This window comes from Equus asinus, chromosome 3 (genome assembly GCF_041296235.1).
Source record: "Equus asinus isolate D_3611 breed Donkey chromosome 3, EquAss-T2T_v2, whole genome shotgun sequence".
Lineage (NCBI taxonomy): Eukaryota > Metazoa > Chordata > Mammalia > Perissodactyla > Equidae > Equus > Equus asinus.
Genome location: NC_091792.1, coordinates 97,431,428 through 97,444,480, shown reverse-complemented (window position 1 = coordinate 97,444,480; position 13,053 = coordinate 97,431,428). Strand labels below are relative to the sequence as shown.

Below are 13,053 nucleotides of genomic sequence, written 5' to 3'. Positions count from 1 at the left end.
TTTATGAGATCGATTTGATTATCTCACCCAAGTAGCTCAAGACAAAAGGAAATAACAATCAACAGATTCAAATCATACTGTGCAACAAGAAAAGGATTCCTTCTTACTTTGCCGATTGGCTTCTCAATCAGAGGGCTTGTAAAGCAGACTGGAGTGATGCTGCTGTACATCGGAGGTTTCCATTGCTGTTCCTACAAGAAAGGGAACACAGAGAGAGAGAGATTTCAGGCACTTGGCTGGCTTTCCGGCTGCATGGAGCCATTTCCCTGTTTCTCACAAGAGTGCCTCAAGCACTTAACAGTTGTCACTTGAAATACCTGAGTCAGCATTTTTGCACAGGCATCTTCAGTTTGCAGTCTGTGCAAACTCATTTAACCTTGTACAGGACATATTACAAAACCATCGGTGATATCCTGAAGGAATTCATACACACATGTTGACACAAATGCAGAATATTTTCAGCCTAATCTGTTAAAGTACCTTCCTAGAACATAGATGAGACTGTGTGAATATTAAAAAAACGTTACTAACATCTCACTGCATAAAAACACTGACCACAGTTAAACTTCTGGTTTTCAAATCTTTGATTCTATATGAGATGATGTCCAAAGTGCTCTACCTGCTTTCCAGAACCCTCCAAAATGTGGCTCTTTTTCACTTTCTCAGCTTCAGCTCCAACTCTGCCCCACAATTTAACCTAAACCTCAAGCCACATTTGGCCAATGTGTTTTTCTTGAACAGACTCCAATCTACGCCTTTGTGCTGTTCTTGGTTCCTAAAATACCCTTTCCTCAATATCTGCCTATGATTTCCTACCTGTCCTATAAAGCCCAGCTCAGATTCCCTAAGAACATTTCACTGTTTTCCTCCACTTCTGACTAGAGTCAAAATAAATTTCTCCCTACCCCAGGATCCACATGCTATTATGTGAGCGACTTAGGATGGGACTCGTGTCTTAGTTATCTTTGTATCCTTCACAATCTAACACAGGTCTTAGATGCTGCTATGGTCTGAATGTCTGTCCCCGCAAAGTCCGTATGTTGAAATCACCCCAAGGTGATGATATTAGGAGCTGGAGCCTTTGGGAAGTGATTAGGTCAAGAGGGCAGAGCCCTCCTGAATGGGATTAATGTCCTTTTAACAGAGACTCCAGAGAGCTTGCTTGTCCCCTTTCCCATGTGAGGATACAAGAAGTGTGTGACCTGGAAGAGGGCCCTCATCCAACCATGCTGGCACCTGATCTTGGATTTCCAGCCTCCAAACCACAAGAGATAAATTTCTGTTGTTTATAAGCCACCCAGTCTATGGTATCATGTTATGACAGCCCAAACAGCCTAAGACATCCTTGTAGGCGCTTTCTATTAAAGTCATCCTTCCTTTTGTCAGCTGAATCTTTTTCTTTATAGTCACTAATTTCCAAGACACTCCACCAGATCCAGCTCTCTCCAGCCTCCAGCTCATTCTCGCCACACACATTTTTCATTCTCTTTTCAATCTTGTTAAAGGAGACATCAAGAGGCTCGTTATGGGGGAAAAAAAGTTAACTGTAGGTACCAATAACCCCATAAAATGAATATGACCTTTAAAAATGAATCAGCAAGTATTGACACATTCCCACCTCCTGCTGTCCATTAATTGGCCACGTTTCTTGAGTGAAAGGAAGACTTTTCAGTGGTCATAGCAAAGGAATGGAGTATGACCCTTTGGAATCTCTACCCCTGCTGTTACTAATTATCTTACCCTGGGCAAATTACTTGTACTTTCGACCAGGGTGGCCCTGCCTGTAAATGTGGTTTGTGTTATTTACACACATCTTGCAGGGTATTTTGAGACTAATTGTGTAGATGTCTGTGGCCTAGAAAGGCAGAGCATAATTCCTGGGGAAGAGGCCCTGCTGTTTACCTTCGGGAAAAGTCATGCAAACCTCTGACTTCTTCCTGTGGTCTGAAAACAGGGGTTATGGTTGGATTCCGAGGCATGTGGATTTCTGTCCATTAGGAGTTAAACTGAGACTAGCAACTCATTTCACAGGTCATGTTCCAGCCATCACAGTTTAATTACTATCAAACCCCATGGCTCAGGTCCCAACCATATTAGTGAATGCATGAATGAAAGTTCCAAAGGATCCAGTTACCAAATCTCACCTTTCAGAGATAAAAAGACCGTGAATGGCAACGAGGAAAAGGCCAAAATATACCAACTTGAGAGTGCAACTTTTTTTTTCTTTTTTAATAAAAATAACAGGTTCAGTGTTGACGATCAGGACACATGATTCTGTTTCGAGGAAGTCAATCTACAGACGCAGTAGATGAATCCGAGGAACTCTGCCCTTCATTGTGAGGTTGGTCCAGTTGCTATGGTAACGTGTAACTAGTTTTCTTAGGTTGTTGTGCAGCCTGATTTTCTTTAGGCTAAAGATTCCCTTGATATTGCACCGGGTATACTTAAGACGAAAACAACCCAACAGTTGCAAAACATAGATTTCTTACCTAGATATTATTTGTTTGGGGGGAAAATATGTGATGATTCTGAGTCACACATAGAAAGGAATTTCTGAAAGAAAGAGTTCATGTGCAAAACACAGAGCAGTGTGGGGCACACAGTTATTTCTAAATAGCGTTTCCCTTTCCCTATCTCTTCTCATTTCAGGCTTCATACACAGGATTTTGTTTTTGTCATTTGGGTGGTTGAGTGGCTAGGGGGCTTGTGTTTACTGTGGTTCCAATCTAACTCACCATCTGCTAAATGTGGGGGTGGGGTGCTGAGAATGGACTTGGACAAAGTGGAATAATAGAGAATTAGAGAAAAGTTGTTGAAGCCTCAGGTAAGTCAGCCATCCTCTCCAGCTCTCTGCAAAATGAGGGCAATATTACCCCCTTAGCTTCTCCCATAATAGCTTCAGAGCACTCCTGAGAAGCTACAGAACTGCTCAGAGATCTCCACAGGAAAGGTACTGTGTTACTTTTCTAAGACTGGATTCCTAAAAGGAGACCAAAGGAGCGGTGAAGGTCTTGAACTGTAATTACAAACTTCAGGGTTTGTCCTGGTGCCTGAAATATAAGAGCAACTCCTGGTGCAAAAGGATAGAAATAATCCAGGATTTTAAGGAGGAAGGACACAGGGACATCCGGCAGGCTCAGCCAGTTGATTCAATAGTGAGATCAGTCCAGGTGGCATCACCAAAGGGTGCATCACTGGGCAGCTCAAACCATCCTAATAACTCTGCTGGGAAAAATGCATCCTCCCTCAGAAATCTTGATTTTATACAGACATTGATGTCCATCAACCGTGGGGCTATGAACAGTGTGTTCTGTCACTAGACAGAAGCAGATTCTGCCTTAAAGATTGCCATCCCTCTATTCAACCTCAGCCTGCAAACCATTGTTTATCTGGAATAAAAATAACTGCACCTTGCATCTGCAGAGTGCTTTTAAAGAACTGCTAACACAGCACTTTAGTTGCTCCTCGTAAAAGCCACGAGCTGTTCCTGGGACCTAGAATGTTGAGGGAACTGTGATATTTCAAACACTCACTGGGAACCGAGGAAAGAGAACGTTCCTGAAAAAGGACATGATACAGGTCATCGCCATTGTTCTCACCCCTGTTCTCTCTGGCCCCCCAACCTGATGGACGAGGCCAACCAACAGGGAATTGGGTTGGCCCCACCCATCCCAGCTGGAGTTCCTTCCTTGCAAGGGTCAAGCACACAGACACAGAGGTGAGGTGGCCTTGGGAAGGGAGGAGAACTGGGTGGAGCGCCATTAAATGTTGACTCACTCAGGCTTGACCAGACTTCCTCCCTTTTTCCACACTTCAGTACAATTTTGGTGAACTTAAGTAAACTGTGCATACTGCTAGGTTTTCCTACTTCCTTTAGGGTTATTATCAGAGACCTACACCAGCTCCGGTATATGAAAATCCCCTCTCCTCAAAATATGCAAGTAGAGAGAGTGTCACATGGGAGAACGTGCTCACAAGCACTCTAGTTTTTAAGATTTCTGGGCAGAATCCTATTAGAGCCAGATCTGATTATACATTCTTCAGCACCTCCCTCAGTACCCATTTCCCTTAAATGCTCTGCTAAATTTTGCATTTAAATTTCCATTTCTTGGATGTTTTACATGCTGACTTTTAAAATGTCCCTTGTGCTTTTTCCTTCCTTCTCCATGTTTTATGCGTCTCAGTACCACCTGTACCTACCACAAGGCTACCATTAGAAAGAACATTAAAACAAGTGCTTTCGAAACACTCAACAACATTAATGGGACTTCGGAAAGATGGAGGCACATTCCCTTCACTACACTCTTGTGCCTCTGAATTTCCAGCCAGCTTTTATCCAAATGCGTGTATATGTAGCCACAACACACTTTGCATTACACTTTTGCACATTGTCCACTTAACATCATGTTACATATTTTCTCTGTTGTTACACAGTCTTTGGATGCATAATATTTACCGACTACATGATGTTCCACCAAGAGGAAAGGGTATACTGTATTTGATATCTTGGTAGATATTTTGATTATTTCCATTTGTGCCCTCTAATTTTTTTTGAAATTTTAAAAAGTTTTATTGATACAATTCACATAACACACAATTCACCATTTAAAGTGCATAATTCGATGTTTCTTAGTATACTCATAGGGTTGTGGCCATCACCACAATACAATTTTAGAATATTTTTGTTTTCTGACAAAAGAAACTCTCTACCTGCAAGCAGTCATTCAGTCATTCACCATCCCTCCTGTCCCCGACCCCAGCCCCAGGCAACCACTAGACTACTTTCTATTCCTATAGTTTTGCCTCTTCTGGATATTTTATTTAAATGAAATCAGACGGTATGTGGTCTGTCATGACTTTCTCTGAGCATAATGTTTTCAAAGTTCATCCATGTTGTAGCATGGATCATTACTTCTTCCTTTTTCATTGCCAAAAATATTCCATTGAATGAATATACCACATTTTATTTATCTATTTATCCGTTTGAGTTGTTTTTACTTTTGGGCTATTATGAATAAAGCATCTATGAACATTCATACAAGTTTTTGCGTGGGATATATGTTTTCATTTCTCTTGCTTACATACCTAGGAGTGGAAATGCTAGAGCATAAGGTAACTCTGAGTTTCACATTTTAAGGAACTACCAAACTGGTTTTCTGTGTAATTAATATCTATGCAAATTGCATTTTTTTTTGTCTTTTGAATCTTTTCTTTAGAATATATTTCTAGAACTAGAGCTCTTACCTCTAGATGATATGAACGTTTTTATGGCTCTTCTTATTTACTATCTAATCATTGCTTTTCAAAAGGATTGCACTGGTTTACACAGCTGCCACTCATATATATATATATATATATATATATGTATATATACTATGTACGTATGCATGTCCATATACACACACACACATGAATCTTTTTTCTATGAAGCAAACTTACTAAGAAGATGCCACAATTAACCTATTTATAGATGAAGACATTAAGGCCACAGAAGTTAGTAACTCAGTGTCAGATGACCAATCAAACAATGCAACGCCCCTTTTATGGGCTTCATTGGCTTCAAGTGTTTGTACCCAATATGTCCCTGGTTTCAATGAGTAATTGCTGACTACGTCTCTATCCTGTAATTTCTTCAGCTTGTGTCACAGTGAAACAATAAGCATGGAGTCAGAGGCACGGGATCAAATTTTAGCTCTGTGACTTACTAGCTTTGAGATCCCGAGTAAGCTGATGAATCATGCTAAGCCTCAGTTTCCCCAAATGTAAGATGGGCTGATACCTACATCATAGGCTCATGTGGAGGATTTAAATTAAAATTTGCCTCAGCAAAAGAAACTTACATAATAAGTGCTAATATTATTTTTCATATTAATGACAAATGTTTTATTGTTATTTTTCCTTGGTGCTCTCTTCAGAATGAAATATCAGGTATCTATGAATCTCTATCATAATTTAATAAATAGATTTCCTCCCCTATTGTCAATCAACAAATCATCCCCTGAGTACTGTCAACTTAGCTCCGTGCTAAGTTTATAAGAATTTAGATATAAAAATATTGATAAGATAAGTAATGTAAAGGTTTATAAAAATATTTCAATAAAAATGACAATTATAGATTATAACAATTTAGAAGGTACAAATAGATTATTTAGAAGTTTATTAAATAAGTCTAAATAGGTATATTTATTCTTTAATTTTAAATATATTTGAAACTTTCACAGTATAAATCATAATTATAAATTTTAAATTTATTTAGAATAAAACATACAATTAAAGTCTATAAAATAAGCAAGTATTTTAAATATTTTCAAAAAGTAATCAATTATGAGTTAATAAAATAAGCATAGACTCATAAAAGTAAATGCTTATAAAATAAGTATGTGTCTGGCCCTAAGGACCTCATGAATAAGATAACAGGGGTGGAATGTAGAGTCCTGCCTCTGAGTCTGAGCACTTGGATCTGAGAATAGCTTTGACACTTTGACACTTGATATATGACCTCTTTGGGGCTCCATTTCTCCAGCAATAAGAAGTATGGTGTAAAATTTACTTTTTTTTTTTAGAAGATACAATAAGGCAATGTACCTGAAAATACTCAATCAACATAAAAATTATCCATCTCTTTGGAACCTCAAAGCCAAGTTGTGATAGTTACACCACACGATGGTCCATTCACTTGTGTGATAGGAATCTTAAATTTTCTAGGAGTTCAGAAAAGACAGGAAGGAAAATGAAAATGGACAGCATCTATTCAAACACAAGAAAACATCACACAGGAGAAGAAATGGTTCTCCACAGTTCCCACATGTCACTGGAGGTCAACCTCATATTCCAAATGACCCCAGAAGTATGGGCTCTAAGAGGTCCAAGTCCAAACTGATCATAATGGAGCTTCCAACAGGAGGGAGGGAGGGAGGAAGCCAGCGACGCTGTAGCCTGCATTTCTGCAGATGGGGGCTGCTCAGAGACAGGTGGCAAATTCAGGGAAAGATACCAGTGGGTAAGAAGCATGTTACAGGCTGCATTATGTCCTCCTCAAATTCATATATTGAAGTCCTAACCGCCAGTACCTCAGAATGTCATTGTGTTTGGATCCTTAAAGGCCTTTAAAGAAGGGATTAAGTTAAAATGAGGTCATTAGGGTGGGACCTAATCCAATATGGCTGGGGTCTCTATAAGAAGAGAAAATTTATATACAGACACACACAGAAGGAAGATCATGTGAAGACACAGAGAGAAGACAGCCATCTACAAGCCAAGGAGAGAAGTCCCAGAGGAAACCAACCTTGCCAACACCTTGGTCTCAGACTTCCAGCCTCCCAGAACTGGGAGACAATAGATTTCTGTTGTTGAAGCCCCCATGTCTGTGGTGCCTGGTGATGGCAGCCCTAGAAACGATTACAAGGCATCCTAGCAAAAGAGAATCACTAACAGGGGGAAGGACTTTTAGAACAGAAGCCTTTGGGGGATTTTAGGTGGTCGGTGTAGGAAAGGTTTCCAAATGAATTGGGGAGGGCGTGCTGCAGTGACCGGTGACAGAGCACCTGCAGAGGTTTGAAGCGGTGGCCTTCTGTACATCAGTACTGAGCAGGCCCTGGGGATACTCAGGTGAATAAGACGCTGTCATACCCTCAAGGAGTGCCCTCAAGCCTAGTGGGAAAGAGAGGTAAACAAATAACATTCAAAAGGAGCATGCATATTAAGGATATAGGTGTGCAGAAGATGCAGTGGGAGCAAAGGAGGAGCACCCAGCCCAGTCAGGAGAGGGGTTCCTGTGGCCAGAGGCTTCCAGGAGGAGGCAGTGAAGGAGCTGAGACAAAACAAAAGTTAGGTAGACAAAGAAGTGTGGGGGCAGGGAGGGGAGGGAGCGTCTGGGGATATGAGAAGAAGTCTGTGGTATTTCAGGAAGAGGAAATATCTTGAGCGCAACAGGTATGGAATAAAAAGAAATGTTGAGTTTTTATGTGAACCACAAATAATTTGGTGCTATTAGATCTTACAAAGTGAGACAGAGGTGGTGAGAGACGGCACAGGAAATGTGGGCAGGAAGCACGCGATTCTTTTATAACAATGTTTGAGCGGATTACCTGGCCAGCAGACCGGAGCATGCATCTGAGGAGGGGAGACTGTAAGCTGGGTAATTTAGGGCTGCTGTGTCACAAACCAGGAAAGACAGGCTAATGCCTGAAAATCTGGACTAGCAAAGTAGAAGAAAGGCTAGAAAGAGGAAAGACTTAAAGTTTGGAATTAAAATGATTGAATTTACACATTGCTTGGGAGTAGAGGTTGAGCTAGGAATGATTACTTGCAGGTTTCTAGGAGTAGGAAGTGGAGACAAAGAGTACAGACTCTTGACAGGCTTCCAAGAGGAGGGAAGGAGTTGGTAAGGGCGCAGGTGAGGGGCAGGGAGGGAAGCTCATTTGCATCAGGGTACGCCTTGGGCACCAGAAGGCACAAATAGCGCTTACCGCTTTGGAGCTCTGATTTTAAAAGTATCAATCTTCCTACTACAATTTGGCCTTAACCTATGTTCCTGTCTCAACTTGAACTTTTTGCTGCAGCCAAAATTTCCTGCTCTCTCATGCACACACTCTGCTTGTTTATTCCTCTCTCACACATTCACCTCTCCTTCCCACAGACCCTGGCTCTGCCGTCTACTAGCTGTGGGAACAGGGGCAAGATGCTTCACCTTTCCAAACCTTAAACTTCCCTCATACAGAAAATGGGGATAATGATAATGCCCATTGAACAGGTTGTTGGATAGATTAAATGTAAAAACACACCTCGTTCCACAGAAGCACAAGGAAAGACACTCTAACCCAGACTTGAAGGTGGAGAGGGAAGAGGATTAGGGAAATCAGGAAATCTTCACAGATGTGGTAACCTCACGTCAATCTACTTTCACTTATAAACATCTCTTCCTTGGACTTCTGGAAGATTCTCCCTTCTTGCTCTCCTCAGATCTGCTCTCCACACTACACCTGAGAGATTGAGAGGTCTTTTAAAAAATAAATTGAATTTTGATCCTCCTGCTCTACTCCCTTGTTCGTTAAACCAAACACGTCGGAGGTTTCCTACTGCTCTTAGATGCACACTAAAATTCCGTCTCAGCCTACAAGGCCCTTCTTGGTCAAACTTCTTCTTACCTCTCCTGACTCACATTGCACCATTTTCCTCCTTCAGGTGTCTTGAATGTCAGGTTCTCTTCTGCCACAGAATCTTTGCTTATGCTCTTCTCTCCTTCAGAAAAACTTTCTCACCTCCCGGTATCCCACTCAACCTCCTCACTTCCTTTCCTAAGTTACTCCAATTCTCTCTTCAGTGTGCAGCTCAACTGTAATTTCCACTGGGTTATACTCACCTCCTAGGCTCTCATCCCACAAAGCATTTCTCCTTTGTAGCCCTTTTCAGAGCTTTCATTAATTTGGGTATTTTTTGTACCTATATTTGTGTGATTTTTATTAAGAAAGCACCTGTCATGTGTCTCTACTCCCTATGACTCTAAGCTCCCCAAGGTCATCACTGTGTCCTCCCCCCCCAGTTCTAGCACCATACCTGGCATATCATAGGCACTCAACAAATATTTATTGAGTAAATAAATGAAGTTAAATGAACAAACGGATGAATTCCTAAAACAATTCTTAAAAGACAGGTACAAGAGGGACAGGCAAAGAAAATGGGGTAGTTTTCCAGGCAGTGGGTTAATACACATATAAAGAAAGATGAGAGAGCAAATGCGCTTGAATAATTGCAAATTGTCTGATAGGCCGTAGGGTGCCCAGGAGGCTGGAGAAATGGGCAGGGCCAAACAATGAAGGACCTTGATTATCCTGAAGATATGAAAGAGCCAGTAAAATATTTTAGGAAAGGAGCACTTGGATTGGCTACATGCTGCACGAGAATCACTTTGGTGTCACGGTGAAGAATGTATTCGAAGAGTGTGAAGTTGGAGGCCCAGAGATCAGGCAGGATCCTGGGAACTGAAATAAGGTGATGACATTTGAGGATATAGAGAGGCTGGATTGAGGAGGATCAGTCTGTTGCCCTCATCACAGCTAATTGTTGAATGATATTAAAGGTTGTTTTTTTACATGACTTGGCTCTTTGCTTGTGCTTAGTGAACGCCCTCACCCCATCTTGTATACATATCCTGATGTTGAGTTAGTATTGTGCCTCTGTGTTCTCAAATAAAAGAAGAGAGTGGAGGTGCCTCTGGAGCTTGGGTGGGGAATGGGAAAGGAAAAGCGTCAATCAAAGGCATAAGGACCTTCACAGTGATTGTGGACGCTAGGTCTCATCTTAACTTTCAGACTGTGTTTCCTTGTTCCACGGCAAAGGAACAAAATGTCGCAGGCGATGTGAACAATCAAGACATAAATGAATTGCGGCAGATGCCCTTCTGGAGGACATTCTGGCCACAGACTACTTCACTGTAGTTCTACTCTGACATTCAGGGCCAGCTCCACAGGTGTATGACCTATGCAGTGGCAAGAATCCAGCACTTAGAAGTGCCCCACGCTTGGTGTGATGTTCTGTTGCTGCTATTTAAAAACTCTTAATAATTTGATCTTTAAACTTGGTTTTGTAAATGAAATCCGAGAGGACAATGGAGGATGTACATGCACAGAGGAGACACACACAGTATGAGTGTCTGCTGCTCCTTGCCGCCCCATTTGCAAATAGCGTTTGCAATGTCCCATGAGCACAAAATTCCAGTGGAACCACATTGTGTGGGACTTTTGAGAGACTCAATGCAGGTACAAGTAAGTGTGTTATGTCTACAACTGACTAAACAAGGACGCTGATAACCCTGAGACACCACACTTTCCATTTGAACTGGAACTTGCTTTGAATACAACATGAAGATAATGGTGTTTTAAAAAACAAGGAACCCTATCACTTCCTTCTTTACTGACGTCACTCTTCTGTAAGCCCACCACTTATGCTGAATATAGTGATATTGAAGGAAAGGAGAAGACAGGGCCATCATAGTTCCCTTTCCTCTTGTTCCTTCCTTACTCACCAATAAGCCGAAAGTGGAAAGTGTTAGTAGAATATGTGTATATCAAGACGTGGAATAAAAACACTTGAGTTAGTTGTGCTGTGTGTCCACTATTCTGGTAGAATGAAATATACATGTATGCACAAGCTACTAAATATTAATTGTATAATCACAGTGAGTCTGCATATAAGTTAAATGCTCTTATATTTATATTTAAACCTGACCTTGCACAATATAGAGATAAATGATAAAATTCATACTAATAATTTGAGTTGAGATTACTTAGAAAGGCAACAAATAGCAAATAAAAAAACACCATGACAAGTTGAGAGAGAGATGACAGAAGAAAGGGAAACACTTTATATTTTAGTACTTTTAATGGCATTTTTTCCTGCTTTTTGAATCAAAGTCCCTGCATTTACGTTTTGCAGAGGGCCCTGCAATGAATAAAGCCAGTTCTGCTGTAAGGCTAAGGCTTGCCATGTCCCAAAGCAGAGGTAAGATAGTCACCAGCCCTGTTGGTAAGTAGTTAAAAAAATAACTTAAAAAATTGAACCGTATTTTAAGAACTGGTTTGTCTCTATAAACTGCTATGGTGTGCATGGCCTAACGGTTCAACTTAATCTCTTAGGCAAGTTTGTCTTCATATAATAACGTAAGAGGACTTTGACAAACTGTACTTGATACCTTGAAGCACTTTTCCCAAATCAGGAGCTCAGGTCAATTACAAGTGACAAAGACAGTCAAATTGGATTCCACAATCACTAAAAATGATCTTTTTGAAAACATATGAGCTTCATCTGATCCAACTCTAACAATAGGCTCAAGCAAAGATTTGGATTCTGAGACTATACAGACAAAATTTCTGTTCTCCAGGATGAAATTAATTAATATTAGTATAAATTGTATGCAATGCTAAAATAATAAAAAACAAAAATAACCATGCACCCTTTATACTCAAATACAACTTTTAAGGAAAATGAAATGAGCCTTTGTTCTCACATTTCCAGGTTTTTCTCTGTTCCCCAAGCGGATGCACTTTGGCTGTTACTCTTATGTCTTCCTTATAGGGACTCTTAGATTCATTTTTCAGCTCTGAACATAGTAAAGCAAAAGATATATCAATCAATCTCTCCTTGAAGCTAAAATATTGTTCAGAGTTACTCTAATATTTCTAAGTATGTACAGTATAACATTTCCAAACATTAACTAGTTGTCCTAAAAGTTTCTCACGATACCAGAAATTAAGTGTGGTCAGGTGGCAGATCACAAATGGAGCCATAACCCATGGGCATAATTCTCCCAGAGAGCAGACAGACAGCACAAAGGTTAAGGATGCCCCACCCATTGATTATCTGCACCTGAAAATTTCTTTTCTAAGGAAAAGACATTCATCCTGTAATTAATAATTAGCAAAAGGCTTAATGAGTAAAATTCCCTGGGAGAGATGGTATGTTGGTTTTAAATCACAATAACGGGGAAAAATGACTGAGGGAGAATAATCACCTAAGATCAGGTTTTGATAGGAAATAGAGCAAAGAGGAGTAACCAATGACTGCAGCTGGGATGGGGGTGCAATGGGGTACCCAATACTGCATGTGCCCATCACTGGGTCTTGGAGTTCCCTGATCACATGTTATATGCCACAGTGATTTATGAGCTGACAGCAGCCCTCTCCTATTTTATTCTCCAGTTTAATAGGACAAAAAAATAAACATTCCTGGGGCAGGCCTGGTGGCCTACTTGTTAAGTTCACGTGCTCCGCTTCAGGGGCCGGAGTTCATAGGTTCGGATCCTGGGTGTGGACATAGCACTGCTCACAAAGCCATGCTGTGGTGGTGTCCCACATAAAATAAAGGAAGACTGGCACAGGTGTTAGCTCAGGGTCAATCTTCCTCATACACACAGTAAATAAATAAATAAATAAATAAATAAGCATTCCTAAAAATATTGTCCACGTTGTAGACTCAACACCACGTAATTGACATTATTTTAGGTATTTAAATGTTATTATGGTTGTAATTCTCAGGAACAGGAATGGCGTTTTAAGG

At 40.6% G+C, this 13,053-nt stretch overlaps 1 protein-coding gene and 1 long non-coding RNA gene across 4 annotated transcripts in view; one reads left to right on the top strand and one right to left on the bottom strand.

Annotated features, from left to right (window-relative positions):
* The window catches only part of LOC139044843 (uncharacterized), a 60,112-nt gene extending 57,661 nt beyond the window's left edge, over nucleotides 1-2,451 (top strand). Inside the window, exon 3 of the long non-coding RNA XR_011502165.1 lies at nucleotides 2,245-2,451. This is a non-coding gene — a long non-coding RNA (uncharacterized lncRNA). The remainder of the gene's footprint in view (nucleotides 1-2,244) is intronic.
* RASGEF1B (RasGEF domain family member 1B) overlaps nucleotides 1-13,053 on the bottom strand; it is a 698,380-nt gene that overhangs the window by 143,529 nt on the left and 541,798 nt on the right. For all 3 annotated transcript variants that reach the window (XM_070505531.1, XM_044766215.2, XM_044766219.2), the window contains one exon: nucleotides 108-191. In XM_070505531.1, the coding sequence (XP_070361632.1) occupies nucleotides 108-191 (84 nt within the window). The remainder of the gene's footprint in view (nucleotides 1-107; nucleotides 192-13,053) is intronic.